The following is a 17442-nucleotide window of genomic DNA, read 5'->3' as shown; positions in this document are numbered from 1 at the left end:
TCTTGATTTTTAGAGTTTAGCATGAAAAAAGTAACGGTGACCTCTTTAGTAATAAATATAGTGAGTGAGAAATAACAGGATGTTAAGGGAACTGACGGTTGCTATGTAAAAATAGTTTTTATAATTAGTTATGACAGTAGGTGTTTACTATTCATAGTAGCCTGACTAAATTTTAGTGGATTGCCTTTTATTTTAGTTTTATCAAGGTAATATTTATTACTGTGACATGCACAATTATTACGTGTATAATTTGATAAGTTCGATATGTCAAAATATAGAATATTTCTAACACTCTAGTTAAGTACCTTTGTGTCCTCTTCCAGGTAATACCTGCTTCCCACAGGAAACCTCAATGTGATTTCATTATAATAGATTTATTTTGCCTATTTTAAAAGTTCACATAAATAGAATCACACAGTTGTATTCTTTTATGTCTTCTCGTGATTTGACCATTTTATCACCTAGCAGGACTTCTTATCTCTATCAGGACTTCTAGACTTGAAGTCAATTTTGTTTGTGTTTAGCCACACAATGTTTTGTTTTGATCCATGTACTTTCAACCTATCTATATTTAAGTGCATTTTTTATAGGTGATGTATATAATTAGTTTTTATGTTTTTATCCAGTGTGACAATCTCATTCTTTTGATTGAAGTGTTTAGTCTATTTACATTTAATGTAAGTTTTTTGACATTGACAGATTTAGGGCTACCATTTTGCCATTTGTTTGCTATTTGTCTCATCTATTTTTTATGTTCCTATTCTCTCATTCCTCCCTTCTTTTTGTTATTTACATTTTTATATTATCCTATTTCAATCATTCTTTTGGATTTTTAACTATAAATCTTTATATTATTATTTTAGTTGATGGTCTAGAGATTGCAACATATATATTATTACAATATAATTTTTACTGTATTGTAAATCTTTATAATTTAAAGATTTAATATTATACTACTTCATATAAAATGTAAGAACTTTGGAATCATATAATTTCACCACCCTTATAATAAGGCTTATAATTATGTACATTAAAATTCCATTTTTTTATTTTTGCTTTAAACAGTCAAATATTTTTTAAGGAAATTGAGGGAAGAAAAAATACTATATTTTATATTTATCCATGTATTTGCCATTTCTGATGCAATTTCTAGTTTCTTCTCACATATATAAATCTCCATCTGATATCATTTCCTTTTAGCTTAAATAACTTTCTTTAGCATTTTCCATATTACAGATCTACTAACAACAAATTCTCTCAACTTACATATATCAAAAAATGTCTTTATTTTTAAAGGGTATTTTTACTAAATTTAGAATTCAAGATTGACATATTTGTTCCCAGAAATTTAGGTGATGCTCTATTGTTTTCTGGTGTCCCTTTTTTTGATGAGGATTCAGCTATCATTTGCATTTTTATTATCCTGTATGCAATATGTCTTTTTTTCCCCTTTGTCTCCTTTCACAATTCTCTGTCTTTGGATTTTAAAAATTTTACTGACGCATTTAAACATGATATTTTTTGTCTTTATTCTCTTTGTTGTTTTCTGTGTTTTTTCAATGTCTAAATTTATATTCTTTCTCCAAATTTGAGAAAAATCTGGCCATTGTTTCTTCAAATATTTTGTCTGCCACATTTTTCTCCCTCCTAGTCTTCTGGTACTCCAATTATACATATGTTATATGGTTCAATGTTATCCTGAACGTCACTGAGGCTCTTTTTATTTCAATATTTTTCTCTTTGCTTTAAGGATTGGATAATTTTTATTGTTTTGTCTTCAAATTTACTGACTGTTGCTTTTGTCATGTTAAACCCATCCAGTGAATTTTTCCTTTTCGATATTGCACTTTTCAGTTCCAAAATTTTCATTTAATTCTATTTATAGTTTCATTTCTCTGTAGAGATTTACCATCATTTTTTTATTATAACAATTTCTATTTACATCTTCAAACATATTTATAATAGACACTTTCCAGTCTCCGTCCACCAATTACGCCATTTGGATTATCTTTGAGTCATTTCTATTCACTACTTTTTTTCTTGATTGAGAGTCAACTTTTCCTGTTTTTCTTCACATGTCTAATAATTGTTATGGTTTATTGGATATAGTAGATGATATATGATTTTGAACCTATCTTCTGTTTATTTCCTCTGAAGACTATTTTTTGTTCTAGCAAGTTGCAAGCTACTGTCCAATCCTCTTGCATTCAAGGAAACTTGGCTTCACACTGGTTGGGTGGGTCTGTACCAGATTTACCCTTTTTCTAGGGTGAATCTCTTAATCTTGAGATATTATTTTACTCTCAATCATAGTCCTTTGGGGCTTCCTATATAACACCTGAATTGTTTATCAATCCTTTCTAACTTGGCAGGGCACAGATTTTAAACACTGCTACATACTGCAACACCTGAAATTTCTGCTCAGATATTTCAATGCTTATGCTATGACTCTGCCCATTTTTAGTCTTCTCTGCAATTCAAAAGCCAGCCAAAGAATTGAGGGAAGTTTATATGCTGTCACTTCCTCATTTCTGGATATTTCCTCCTGAATTTCCAGCTACTCTAATAGCCCTAAAAGGTGTTCTTTGACTTCTAGGGCCTATCCGATTATGGCTTTCTGCTTGAGTTATAGTTATCCTAAGCTGCACAGTCTAGGGAGTTCCCTAACAGGAAATGCCAAGTAAAAATGAATGTCACACAGTACGCTTCTCTTCTTTCAAATATTGAAACCCCTCCAGTGTCTGCCTCCTTCTAGTCACTTGCCATTGCTTCAAATAGTTATTTATATGTTTTGTCCAGACTTTATAGTTATCTGGAGGAGGATTAGTTTTACACAAGCAACTGTCATTATTGAAACCAAAACCCCAGTAGGATATTTTATTAGTATCTTTAATATCTTTCATGTATGAACTATGTTTCTCTCATTGAGGAGGTTCCGATGATAAAGTCTGTAGAGCATTTATCTTGTTGTAGCAGAACATATTGTTATGGAATTAAAAAAAAATTCCTGGAAGATTTTGGAAAATATACACTTCCTTTCTAAAACATGCTCATGAGAACCATACTAATGATTTCTCCCCCATGGGTTCTAACACTAGTTTCACATACTCAATGACAAAAAGGCCTCATAAATTCCTTAAATTTCTTTGTGCTCAAAAGTCATACAATTTAAGGAACTGATACTCAGGAACACCCCTCATTTTATTGGGTCAATGGATTGGGAAAGATCATGTAACCAGGTTGTGTCATCTGAGCATGATGACAAAGCTTTAAAATGCCACTAGAAATCCTAGACATGGTTGAGACTCTCTTGCTGTCAGAATAATAACTCTCCTTAATAAGAGTTTATAAAGGAAGAGGATTAGGTTAAATGGATAATATTCTTTTTTGGATATAGACTGGATTTTTCCTCATTTGGTATGCTTCAACAAAACCTAAAGTATCAAAATCTTTTATTTCTTAAGTTTTATCTGATAGGAACAGACACTTTTGATTTCAACATTTTAAAGCATAATACATTTTCAATGATCTAAAGTCAACTATCTGAGAGAAAGCATCAAATAAAGGATGAGTTTCACAGTCAGACTAACCTGAATTTTAATTCCAGATGTACCATTTATTAGCTGTGTGACTTTGGAGATGATATTTAAGCCTTCTAATCTTCAGTTTCTGGATCTAAAAAGTGTGACTATTAATAGTGAACCTATTGGGAATGCTGTGGGGTTGAAATTACATAATGTATTTAAAGTGCCTGACAAAATGTCTGACAGAGTATGTACTCAACAAATAGAAGGATATTATCATCTTGCTATCATAGTAACAATATTAATTATCATTATTACTTGTTAGCTAGTTGAAGAAAATAAGTGCAAGAAATCAAAAGAATAAGACATGATTTTTTTTTTCTTTTTGTAATACACTGTATTATTTGGTACTTGGTTATAAAAACTGTTATGCATATCTGGCCTTTCCCTGCCTATTTCTTTCTCCTACTTCATTTCTACCCTGTTTTCTTCACCAATTTAAAATTCTTATCCAGACCTTTTCAGTTTTTTAACTACACAGAACATATTTTACTTCAAAGCCTTTATTCATTCTATTCCCTGTGCTTTTGGCCTACCTTTTCATACATCTGTCTGAAGTCTTGGTTTAAATATCACTTCTGCAAAGAAATTTCCTCTCACCACCAAATCTAAGTAGCCCGTCTTTTGTCATTTTCATGACACCACCTCATTTATTTCCTTTCTAGCACTTTTCACAATTTTCAATTGTATGTTTGCTTGATGCTTGTAAGTTTTCTCCCCCTAACAAAACTGTAGGCCCTGCCCTATCAGTTTTATGCTTTATTCATCAATATATCTAGGGCTCAATAAAATCAATACATATTTTGTGGATAAATAAAAGAACAAATGTAATCTAAGAGGATGTCGAGGGTAAATAAAGCTAGCCTGTAATTTGCCACAAATAACTGGATATAATTAGTTCTGCAGTGGTAAAGACATGAAAAGTGATTGGGCCATTGAACTTCCAGGGATGCAGAAATAACAAATAAACCATCCAGTTATGTGTGTGTGTATCAATCAATAAGTGTGAGAATTTACTAATATCTTAAAAATTTATACCATGCTTTTTTTCGCCTTTTCTTTCTAGAATGGCCACATCTGTTGCTCAGTGGATCCACAGTGCCTTCAGGAACTGTGAAGTTAACTGTTTCGCGAGAGATTTCTGTTTAAAGAATGTTCTTTCATTAAAAAGACCAAAAAATAAAAATAAAAATAAAAAGTTAAAACTTAAAGCGGATGATTTGTAGGCAGCTAAGTGCAACTTTGTTAATAGCTGAGCGAACTTTCAATTATGAAATTTGTGGAGCTTGAGAAAACCACAGAAGGAAAATTCTTGGGGCAAAACTAGACCAGAATTCTGCCTCTACTGTGTCTGACATCACCGTGTAGAAGAATAGATGTGGAATACACACCATGACATCATGACCCCGGATATAAAGCCTGAACCCATCAGAGCTTTGAAAGCCTCTAGCTTCACTGGTGCAGAAAATTTTTCTCTAGATCAGAATCTTCACAAATCAGTTAGATTCCTCACTGCAAAAAAATAAAATGTGAAGGCAGTGAATGAATTATATTTTCAGAAGCAAAGCAAAGAAGCTATAACGTGTTATGTACAGTATACACTCTGAAAAGAAATCTGACACAAGTTATTGTAATGATAAAAATAATGCACAGGCATGGTTACTTAATATTTTCTAACAGGAAAAGTCATTCCTATTTCCTTGTTTTACTGCACTTAATATTATTTGGTTGAATTTGTTCAGTATAAGCTCGTTCTTGTGCAAAATTAAATAAATATTTCTCTTACCTTATAAGTTCAAGTGTCTTATTTAATGTGTTCCCTTTTTCCACAGATGCTTTAACACACAAATTGCTTTCTAGTTCTGCTGATGTAAAACTGCCATCATGCTGTTTTCAAATTGAAAGGTGATTTTCACTAAATTACATGTCTAAGAGAGGGGTGTGATGCATACCTTCGTCCTGCCTCTCCATCACCTTTTCTGCCCTGCTCTGTATCCCGGAGGGGCTGACCTATATAAACCTTATTAATGAATTCTTTTGCCTCTGGATTCTGGTTTGGTTTGACCAGTGGAGACCACTGGCCAGATATCAGAAGGAGGTAAAGTTTGAGTATTTATTCTGCAGAATCCCTTCCTGCTAGGTCACTACCATGGTTAGTGTCTCCTTACTAAAGGCTACATCTCCTGACAGGTGGCCCCCTCTGTTCAACTACCATCTCCAGGGGCTGTTAACTTGCTTCTTCTGGCTTAGGGATAGTAACAACTCTGACTGTTTTGTCCTTGGGACGTAACTGCTCTATTTCTTGTTGGTTTCCTTATTTTCTGTCACATCTTTATAGATGGTCCCTTTGTTAAACTCTCTTTAATTAGCTGTTTGAGTGTGCCATCTGTTTCCTGCCAGGACTCTAACTGATACACATAAGGAGGGGAGTATGTGAGGTTTGGGAATGTCTTCAAGAATTGGTCCTTCACATTTTGATATAAAAATTTAAAGAATCCCAATGTTAGGAGGAATTACGATATTACATGTTAAATTATTGATGCACTGGAATCTCAGGAGGAAAAAAGTAAACTGGCTGATGCCGAATAGAGGTGGCTAATCCAATATTGCTTTATTCCTATGTTTTGCACTAAGGTGAAAAGAAGTACAAATATTATCAAATTAAATTTTAGTTGCATAAAGACTTTTTTTTTTTAAGAAAAAAATGGAAATGGATAGGATTGGACCACCACAAGGTACAGAAATAGTAAAGTGGCTTTTAACTATCCCTTTACTATTGCTGTGGAAACAACCTAAAACGAGCTGAGCTGAGGGATAATTTATACATGTCTTAATACTTTGCATGTATAATAGTTATTGAATGTGTGAATTCAAGTATCTCTCTATATTCCCTGCATTTATAATAAATGATTTTTTTTCTGCAGTCTTTTTCCATTTAAATTTTCAGCAGAACAAAAGATCTATTTTTATCACCTCTTTTTTGCTATGGTAAATAGCAATTTAGTCTCTAAGAGGATATTAATTTGAAGCTTTTCCATATGATTATTTTTTTATTATATAGGTTTGTATTTCATATTAAATCTTCCTGAAAAAAAAAAAACAAACAACATATATGTATATTGCTTTTATGAGGAGTGTATACGTATACATACTCATTATCCACATCCATATACTTGTTTATATTCATCATTTAGATATTTTATGCCTTTTAGGAGAAGAAGCAAGGCTGGATTGCGTACTGCCAATCTATTATACATCTTTGTATGGCTCTAAGCACTTTGGTGGTTTTGTCGACCCTGGTTTTTGTAAACTGCTGAAAGAATACAAACTCTCATAACATTGAGAAGAAAAAAGGGAAAAATAAGATTATGTTCTTCCAAGGACAGTTAAAGCAATGAATGTGCTCAGATTCAATTTCTTTTTCCCTTCCAGGTTTATCCCATAAATAATAGATCCCCAGGAGAAATACCATTTACCCTGGCAAGCAGTAATCAATTGCTTCTTAAGAACTTTGTTCCTTGAAAAAGGAGTGATTAATACCCTATTTTTTACTCTGGAGATAATTGGCAAAATGCCATGGTTGAATTATGCCAATGTTATTGGAAAGTGAGACTAAGAAGTATGAATTTGATCGGGGGGTACCCAGTTCTTTTAAGAGCAGTCCTTGGTGGAAATAGTCTTTATTACACTTCCTTTATTTTCATTTTCTGAAAAAAAATCACATGAATATTTAAATATGATTCTTTGATAATTCATGTATAGTAATCCATATCATTTTTCTCTCTTTCAAAAGACTGCCATATTGCTTTTTCTCTTGCCTTCTGTGCTGATAAAGAGAATCAGGGATTTGTTCAATTACACTGCGGTGTCATGGAACTCTTTTCGTCCTCCCCCAAACTTGATCATCTTAACCAAAGTTGAGATCCCCTATAATTGCCTTTAAAAAACGTACAGTATATCAAAGCTCTAAAACAGCCATCAATACTCTGAGTATTGGAGTAGCAGAGGTTATACAGTTGAACAAAACTAAAGTTACATGTAGTGAATAAAGAATAAGCTTCAATTCACTAAGCATTAGGTCATCTATCAAATTCAACGTTGCTGACTAGTTAGGAGTTCCTCCGAAGGTCAGCAGATCCTGCAGACACCTTCATGGTCCCAGTCCTGTTGATCTAGCACTAAGCATTGATGAGAACAATTTTTATTTTGGAGCAAGACTTTTTTTTTTTCTTTTTTAATGTAGAGTGTTAGTGGTATGATAGTAAATTGATCTCAGATTCGTGCCGAACAGACCCCTGAAGGCAATAGTGAATGCTTACACTCTGTACACTTTATTCGCTATGGTACCTGGATACTCCCCCTTGGCAGCTGTTCTGTTACAGTGAAGTTGGCTCATTGTGTTCTTCCTGACCTTTCATTACCAATGCACTGTTTTCTGACCTAGAATTCAATATCTTCCATAAAGGAATTGTCACCTTTTTGCAGAGTAATTGCCCTTACTTAATAGACTACAGGTAGAAAGGCAGGAATGCCTTGAGCTATAGTGGCTCTGGATCTGTAGTGAAATAAATTGACAAAGAATAAGATCATTTAAGGAAATTTCAATAGGATAATCTGAGTCGCAGTTTTTTGTATTCCTTGTATTTACCAGGAAGCTAGGACAGCTCTCCCAAACCTTTGTCTTTTGTACTAGGATTATATCATTGCTCCTGTTTTAAAAACTCTTTTTTATTTTGAATGAGAAATGGCATATTATTGTCATCACAAAATATTGCATTTAAAACATGCACCCCCATTTATCTCCAGAGTTTGATGCTTTAAAATAACATTCTGGAATAAGAGTGTCACTGTAAGTAGAAGTAGAAATGATATCAAGTTTATTTTTAAGTAATTTTATTTTCCTTTCTTAAAAACACAGCTATATATAAGGGAAAAAAAACAAAATATAAATTTCTAATATATATATATGGAATCCAGAAGTAAGTGTTATCAAGAGATAAATGGCCTTATGGAGAAAATATGAAAACACACTGAACAAATATTTTTTGAGGACGTTCCATGTACCAGGTACTGTTCTAGGCAATGTGTGAAGAGTTTACAGAATGAACCAATTTCCGAAAAACAGTCATTGCACTGTAGAGCAGGAGCACCCAGGTACCACACAGTGAGTACATAAAGTATGTACAGAGTGTAGGCATTCATGTATTGCCTTGTCATGCATGGAGTTCACATCCTGATGTGGGGAAAGGAAATTAACAAATAGATGCTATGTCAGATCAGGATAAGTGCTACGAAGAAAACAAGCTGTGTTGGGGTAGCGACATGGGCTAGGGTGATAGTTTAGGTAGGATGGGCAGGAGGTCCTCAAAGATAAAGTGACATTGGAGCATATATATGAATGAAGTGAGGGAGTGAGCCATCTGCATACCTAGAGGGATAGAATTACAAGCAGAGGGAAGAACTCTGTGAACAAATTCCAGCATAAGAGCATGCTTTTATGTGGGTTGAGTGGAGTGAGCAAGCCAAGACTTACAGAAGATGTGGTCAGAGAAGTGGCTGGTGACCAAATCACATAGGTACTCCTAGGTCATGGTTAGAGATTTGCAATTTTATTCGTAGTGGGATGAGACTCCTTGGAGAGTCTTGAGCATAACAGTGACATAATCTGATTGACAATTAAAAGGATCACTCTTACCTCTGTGTGGAGAATAAGCAGAAATTGGGGAAGGGCTGGGAGTGTGGTGACTATTGAAACAGGAGATAAATTTATACTGCAGAATTTCAGGCAAGATAATAAAGGTTTAGGCAAGTGTAGTAACAATGAGGGTGAGAAGTGAGAGCCAAAGGGACTTTAACATTAAAGAAAATCCATTTAAATGAAAAAAATGGGTAGGAAGACAAATATAAAATGTCAATTCTCTCCAGTATTTCTAATGGGAGGAGGTGAGAGAAGATTTTTATAAGATGATTTTAAACTATTATACAAAAGCAAATGGCCAAGAATATTTTTAAGAGTTCTATTTGAGTGTCAGGGGAAACTTGTCCTACCATATACCGAGATGGTATGAAGCTATAGGAATAAATAAGATACGTGACAGATTGATACATATAATAGCATTAAGACCTCAGAAACCATCCCATGCATACATATATGGATCCTTGATATGTGACAGAAGTTACATTGAAGATGTGGGCCTGTGGAAGTTGGTTGTGGAAAAACAAAATGATAAAATTTTATCCTTATTTTATACAAATCAATCCCACATAGATTAAAGACCTAATTATAAAAATCAAAATAAATGTATGAAGAAATTTAAGGAGAATATCTTTGACCTCAGGTTACTTTAGAATAGACTCAAAAGGCATATATCATAGAATTACAGTTAAATTCTACAAATTGACCAAATTAAAAAGTAGGATAACACTGCTTATTGGGAAGGATGTGAAACAACTGGAACTCTTGCACACCAGCAGTAGGATTATACATTACATATACCTCCAAACCACATTTGGAGGGCAGTTTTGCAATATCTAAAGTTGAAGATGTGTACTCCTCATGACCCAGCACTCTTAAGTGTGTAATGTAGAGCTGCACTGTCCAATACAGTAGCCACTTGTCAGTTGTGGCTATTTAAATTTAAAATAATTAAAATGAAATTAAAATTTAGTTCCTCAGTTGCATGAGCACAATTCATGGGCCCAATGAGCACATTTCAAGGGCTATTATATTTGATAGTACGATCATATTTTTATCATTATAGAAATTCTGTTGGATGTCATCGATCTATAGAAATTCTCATATACATACACAAGAAGACATGTAAAGTATTCACAACAGCATTATTTGTAATACAATTCTAGAAGCCACTCAACTGTCAATCAATAGGATTACTGATAAACAAAATGTGGTATGTTTATATGACAAAATACTCTAAAGCATGAAAATGACTAAAAACTCCATATAGCAGCAATGGATAAATCTCAGAAACAATGTTTAGAAAAAATCGAGATACATAAAATGCATGCATAACAGAATTATATAAAACTTTAAATGGGGAAAATCAAGCATTTTAAAATGCATGGGAATGATAAACAGCAAATTAGGGTAGTGGCTGTCTCTGAGAGGGGGAGAAGGGTGCCAGGTACACAGGATGCATAACTGTGTTAGCATAATTTGTTTATCATTTTATTCTGTGTATTTCAGGTATTTCAAAATAACACTGTCTATTGCTGGCATTTAGCTAAGTGAATTTACAAATGGATTAAATGTGTTTTTATTTATATTTCCATTCTCAAACTAAGCCAGTTAATTTTTCTCATGTATGCATGGAAGTCATAAGATTTGTGGAAGCAAAGCTTTAAACAATTTTATATGGTAATGCCATAAATAAAAGATTTCCTAATTATTTTTCCTAATTATTCCTAATTGTTTTTTAAATAAATACAATACTCCTCTAAAGACAAAAAGAAAAAGAAAAAAATACCATACACCTTTGCTACTATTTTTATTTTTCTTTGCTCTTTGCTTATGCTTACATATTTTACATTGCTGTGGTCACATTATCATTTTTATTTCTACCTTTTTAATAGCATTTTATTCTAAACAATGCTTATATTATTAAATGTTCATAAAATTTTAATGACTGGCAAATATTGGTTTCTTTGAAATATAAATTATTTGCTTCTAACTCTTTTGCTATTATAGATTCTGCTGCAATTCATACCGTGTAAATTATTTCCTTAGACTATATTATCAAGAGTAGATTTAATGAAGCAAGTATGAACAGTTCTAATGATGTGGTTTAGCTTGTTTTATTGCTTTTCTGTATCAATGAACAATTGCCATCATTGAATATTAAAAACTTAATTTTTGTCTTTGACTGTGTTTCTTTTATAGGCATAAAATAGTACATTAGTGTTTTAATTTTAATTTATTTAAATAACTGAGGTTAAACTTATGTAAACATTGTCATTTCTACTGACAATGTCCTTTGTTCTTATATCTCTTGTGCTTTGATGTTTTTCTTATAAATCGGAATGAAAAATATTCATGTGTAATTGTTAGAAATCCTCTGACATATTTTTGCCAAAATTTTTCTCAATATATTGTTATTTTTTATGTTTTTTTAAATTTTTGTTATAAAGAATTTTAATAGATATCATTGATGGTTACTTTAATAACCTCTTATATTTCTTAAAAATCCAGATTATTATATCTCCGAAAACCTACTTGTGCACATTCCAAAAATGAGAAACTCTCCACCTCCAGAAACCATTCATTCCATTTTTGGAACCTCTGTTTGAGTTCTTTTGAACATTGGATAAAATCTATTTACCTTAAATTTAAACTTATTTCACATTGGTCCTAGTTCTACTGACAAACTTCTCTTCTGATATCCTTCTAGAACCCTCTTCTTCCGGTATAAAATTCTCCAATTCCTTTAGTCTGTCCTCGTATAAGATCTCAGTTCTCTTCTAGATGTTCTCCGGTTGTTCATGTGCCTGTGTATGTGTCAAGCCTACAACCAGACTCCATGTTCCAAGAGAAATCTCTTCAGCCAATGACAGTTGGTTTAGGAACTGAGGCTGTATATTGGGACTCATTAACTAGACTTCTCTATTTTACAGAGAAGGAAAAAAATTTTCTCCCAGTTCACCAAGTGATCTCTTCTGATATATTTGAAATTCATAAAAATTTTAAAATGCTAAATAAGAGAACATTTATATTTAAATTATATTCTCCCAAGTGTGTTTATGAAATCGTCTTTCTAAGAGCATATTCAATGCTGTGTAAAATCACATTCTATTTGGTGGTATATTACTATTCCACAAGGAACCCAGTGGCATGTATTTTCTACTTCAAATTGATTTTTCTAGTAATTTGTGCTTTTTGTCTGTAGTAAATACATTTCTTGGTGCAGATCTTCCTGCATCATCTCATCATCTCTAAACGATATTTCAAAGGAAGATAACTTTGCCTTGCTATGAATAAAACGGCTTGATTTTATTTTAGTAATTTGAATCATTTTAACAGCCAAGCAAAGCCAATAGAAACAGCATCATATCACTTTGGTTAAATTCTCATTCTACATAGAGCCGGACACAAGTCAAACACTTCCTTAAGTGATGATTAACAATAAAGACAGAGTTATTGCACTGATACATTTGGCCCATGTTTTTTCAAGGTTACTTTTTATTATTCTATTTTATTCTATATGTGATATATGTTAGCCATTCTAAAGTTTGGTTTTATCTGCCTTTTTTATTTATGGAAAACTGCTTCTACTTTGGCATTTATCAAACATGACCTGTTCTGTTTATGTGTTATTTTATGTATTTTTTTTAAAGTTACTGTCTTTCCTGGTACTCTTACTGCTTGATAATCATCACTTTGTCATTATTCTGAGGAGGGAAGCCAACTTAAGCTGGTCTGCTCCAAACCACAGAGCATCCTTTGAATGCTGCATGTTCTCTACTGAATATTCCTGAAAGTAGGATTTTTATGTCATATCTGTCTTTTAACTCCCACATAATAGGGTGACTACTGCAGAATAGAATCTCTGTTAATATTTTTTATGTTCCTGAGTTTTTTCAGTTTTATTGAACTATAATTGACAAATAAAAATGTAATATATTTAAAGTGTACATTGTAGTGATTCGATATACATTGTGAAAGGATTTTTGTGATCTGGTTAACACATTCATTGATAGATGATAGATGATAGATAGATGATTGATATATAGTATGTAGATATAGATTTAGATAGATAGATGATAGATGATAGAGATAGATAGATAGATGATAGATAGAGAACATTTAAGTTCTATCTTCTTAGCAAATTTCACTATACCATAGAGTGTTATTGTAGGGGCTTAAAAACTAATTTTCTTCCCACCTTCTTAGTTCTTCTAGCTGGGCTAATAATCAAATTAACAGAGACAGGTTAATAGGAGAAAATGTCTAACTTTATTGTACAAATGCACATTCAGAGTTGCTCTAGAAAATGAGACCCAAGGGCAGATTGGGCAGTTGAAGCTTATTTGCCATTCGGGAGCTAAGGAGAAGCAGAGGTTGTGGTTTGGGACTCAAAAAGGCAGGAAAGCAATTCACATTGGAATCGCAAATGCTTGGTAAATAAATGTTTGCTGGGCCATCTTTAACAATGGGACACAAAAAGGACTTTGAACAAATGGGCCTTGCTAGGTTTCTGTCTATCACACACTAGTTAATATTAAACTATAGTTATCTGTGAGATATCTCCTCGTCCTGGAGTAGGTCTTCCATTTAAATTCCTTTCAGGAAGTTAAGGGGAAAGTCAAAGGATTTTTTTGAAGCTTCTATTCCTTAATAACCAGCTTAAAATCAATACCTCGAAAGGCATATTTTGGGGTGGCAAACTCTGCTTCCCTTCATTAACTGTTGTCACCATGTTAGATACTCAGACTTTATTTATCTTACAGCCAAAAGTTTGTACACTTTTACCAACCTTTTCTTCTTTCCCCTGCTCTGCCAACCCCTGGCAGCTACTATTCTACTTTCTGTATCTGAGTTTGACTTTTTATTTTAGATTCCACAGGTAAGTGATACCATGCAGTATTTGCTTTTCTCTATCTGGATTCTTTCACGTAGAATAATGCCTTCGAGGCCCATCCAAGTTGTTGCAAAGTGCAAGATTTCCTTACTCATGGTTGGGTAATACTCCATTATATTTATATACCACATCTTCTCCATTCTTTTGTTAATGGACACATAGACTGTTTCCATATTTCGGCTATTGTGAACAATGCTGCAATGAACACAGGAGTGCTGATATTTTTTCAAGATCCTATTTTCATTTCTTTTGGATACATACCCAGAAGTGAGATTGGTGGATCATATGGTAGTTCTAATATCTATCACATAAGGTTGTCTAGGAAATTACATTTATTTGTTTGTTTATTTGTTTGTTTATTTATTTATTGTCTCTGAGACTATATAAATATAAGGCTTTAATTAGGAAAGTAAATAAAACCAGAGAAAGTTTACCATAGAATGCAATACATAACTAATCCTGAGTAACTGTGCTTTTTAAAACAAAATAAAGAAATTTAAAAGTTATTCTTAAACTTTAAACCAGCTCCCAAGGTTACAACAAAAACGATGATCAATACGAGGAGAGATTGACAACTCCCACTTTTAAAGCAAGAACTTTTCCTAGGTCCTGGTCAACTCATAAGCCATGCAAGGGTGCTGATTGGAAGGAGAGTATAACATCTGCCTGGCTTCCATTCTCTGCCACCTTCTGGAACCTACAGCTGAGGCCAATATACACCTACCTGCTGACTGGACTTCCTTGATCAATCCCAGATATGGGAGAATCTGAAGAGATATTTTAAGAGCTTCAGCTCAGTTCTGTGGTACATGGCATCTAGTGACTCTTGTTCCTCATCTGGATCTAATTTTTGGTTTACTTTTTCCTAAATTGTTCAAATGCCTGTCTTACACCTAAATTTCTGTGTCATCCTTTGTAGTTTCTTCTCAGAACCTTACATTGTTTCTTCAAATCTCTTCCCAAGGACTAGATTCTGAATGATTTCACTGAAAGCTGCCCAATGAATACCAAATTAAACTATAGCATGAATGAGAAATAAAATTTAATTGTGTTATACTACTGAAATTTTAATGTTGTTTGCTACAGCACTTAGCCTAACTAATACCTAGATTTTCTAGTATAAATTGGAGAATATGGCTTATCAGGTAGAAGGTAGTCAGCAGACTGAAAATCAGGAATGTGCTATGCTATGGAAAAGGCATTCGCAAAAATTATTGCTAACAATAATTTGGTAGGCAGACCATGTGCTTATCGAATTGCAGCCCTAGGGAAAGGGGTTGGAAAACAATGTTAGTAGTCTATTCTAACTAGCATTGTCTGCATTTGACAAGATTTTATAAGGAAGAAATGAGCTCAGAAAAGACGTGGCCACTTTGCAAGCAGATATGAGGGAATAGAAAGAGTGTAAAAATGTGGGCCATCAAAGAGTTGGAAATGTCTTCTAGTTCCCAAATAGAAAGTGATGTGATTCAGAAAGGCTTTGAGTAACCCAAAATCTTCTGTTGAACAAAGTGGTTAAGTCTTACCACAAAGATCACATTAATAGCCATTTTTGGCCACCATTAAATTAAGAAGAAAAAGTAGAGGAATTAGATTACAATCAAGCTGATTTGAGAACAATATCTGGAAAGCATTTTTGGGGTGTGCTTACAGGCACATGGTACTTAATGCAAGCAAATAAACCTGAAGCTTCATTTATGAGGAAATTGCATGGCACATAAAATCTGAGGGTGGTCTAAGGGAGCTTGTAATTAAAGAGCATTAAAATAATCTTTGGAAAAGCAGTGGGCTGTCAAAGCTCTGTAGCCCCAAGGAAGGCATAACATGCTTCAGATGTGAGAAGGAAAATAAGAGATAAGGAAGAACCTTCCAAAGGGTAGAGGCAGAGGGCCAAGAGAATAATGTGTAAGAGTTCCTTATAGAGAGCTGACCCAGGAAAAATCGAGATCGTCTTCTTCTCTCAGGTAGGGAGCTTTCATAGCGTTAAGTCAGCTGGATTATCCCTGACCAGTATCTGCTGTGTCTCCCTTTCTTACCTTTTCCCAGTGGAACTATTTGTTGTGGTGGATGTCAAGAACATATTCTAAATGCATAGGTCACAGGACTATGAGGAACTATATCTGATGTGTTGTAGAGAAAGTGCATTTCCTGAGACCCAGGACTTTTAACTGGACTTTGGAAGTGAGTGTAATCTACATGTGGTGGGGGCAGGGAGGGCAGGGGGGCAGAGAAAATGAAAATGTGGTTACCAGAAAGAGTAGACTATGGTAGAAATGCTAATGTTCACATCCATGTTCTGTTTTCTTGGACACAGAGAAGAACTACGTTTCCCAGACTGCTTTGCAGGTAGGTATGGTCAGGTGATCAAGTTTTACCTACTGGAATGTGGGCCAAAATGAAGTGGTCTAATTCTAGGCACAGCCCATACAACCTCCTACAGCGGAGGACTCTGAGACCCTGGAAAAATGGTAGAAAACTACAGCTAACAGGCCAAATCTGACTCATTGCCTATTTTTATACAACCCATAAACTAAAGTGGCTTTACATTTTAAAAACTATTTTTGAAAATAAGAAATACTAATTTCATATTTAAAATTATATAAAATTTAAATTGCAATGTCAAAAATAAAGTTTTATTGGAAGACATCCACATTTTTTATGTATTGTCTTTCTACATTTACATTACAATGGCAGAGTTGAATAGTTGCAACAGGGACTGTATGAAGTGCTTTCATTGCTGCATCCTGCTGACACAGTGCATTGCACATTTCAGTGATGCAGTTATAACTTGATGGCATTTTGACTGCCACGATATCATTTTATTTTATTTTTTTACTATCAGTGCATATTTATCAAATCAAAACAAAGGAGGAAGAGAAAAGTGGACTTCAAATGGCACATTTTTAAGGCACAGTGAAGTGTGGTTTATTTTGTTATTAAATTAGGTGGCAAAGCATTGTGTTTTTATACAATGACCTTTCAGCTGTGGTAGGCAAAATAACACCTCCTACACAAAGATGTCCATATCCTAAATCCTCAACAAGCCACTGTTTTTAGTCTGAGATTGCTACCCTATATGGCAGTGGGTGGTGTGTTTGTTTTGTTTTTGTAATCTATACACACACCAGCAGGTCCTGGGCAAGTTTCTTGTGATGCAACAGTATAAGCAAAATGAATCACTGTAAATCTTTAACAGAATATGACAATCTACTCCAATAATCTTCTTTTTTTAAAAAAAGTTAAAAGCAAAACCTAAAAAACAAAAC

General features: G+C 33.7%; 1 protein-coding gene across 3 annotated transcripts in view; it reads left to right on the top strand.

The window, feature by feature from the left end:
- The window catches only part of NELL2 (neural EGFL like 2), a 298065-nt gene extending 292688 nt beyond the window's left edge, over positions 1 to 5377 (top strand). For 2 of the 3 annotated variants that reach the window (XM_011368178.1, XM_011368179.1), the window contains one exon: positions 4651 to 5377. In XM_011368178.1, coding sequence (XP_011366480.1) covers positions 4651 to 4701 — 51 coding nt within the window. In that variant the 3' untranslated portion in view covers positions 4702 to 5377. The remainder of the gene's footprint in view (positions 1 to 4650) is intronic. The other variant, XM_011368180.1, reaches the window with a different exon arrangement.
- The last annotated feature ends 12065 nt before the right edge of the window (positions 5378 to 17442 follow it).

Source organism: Pteropus vampyrus, unplaced genomic scaffold (assembly GCF_000151845.1).
Source record: "Pteropus vampyrus isolate Shadow unplaced genomic scaffold, Pvam_2.0 Scaffold140, whole genome shotgun sequence".
NCBI classification, from domain to species: Eukaryota; Metazoa; Chordata; class Mammalia; order Chiroptera; family Pteropodidae; genus Pteropus; species Pteropus vampyrus.
The sequence above is the reverse complement of the archived record's forward strand: the minus strand, read 5'-3'. Positions and strand labels throughout refer to the sequence as shown.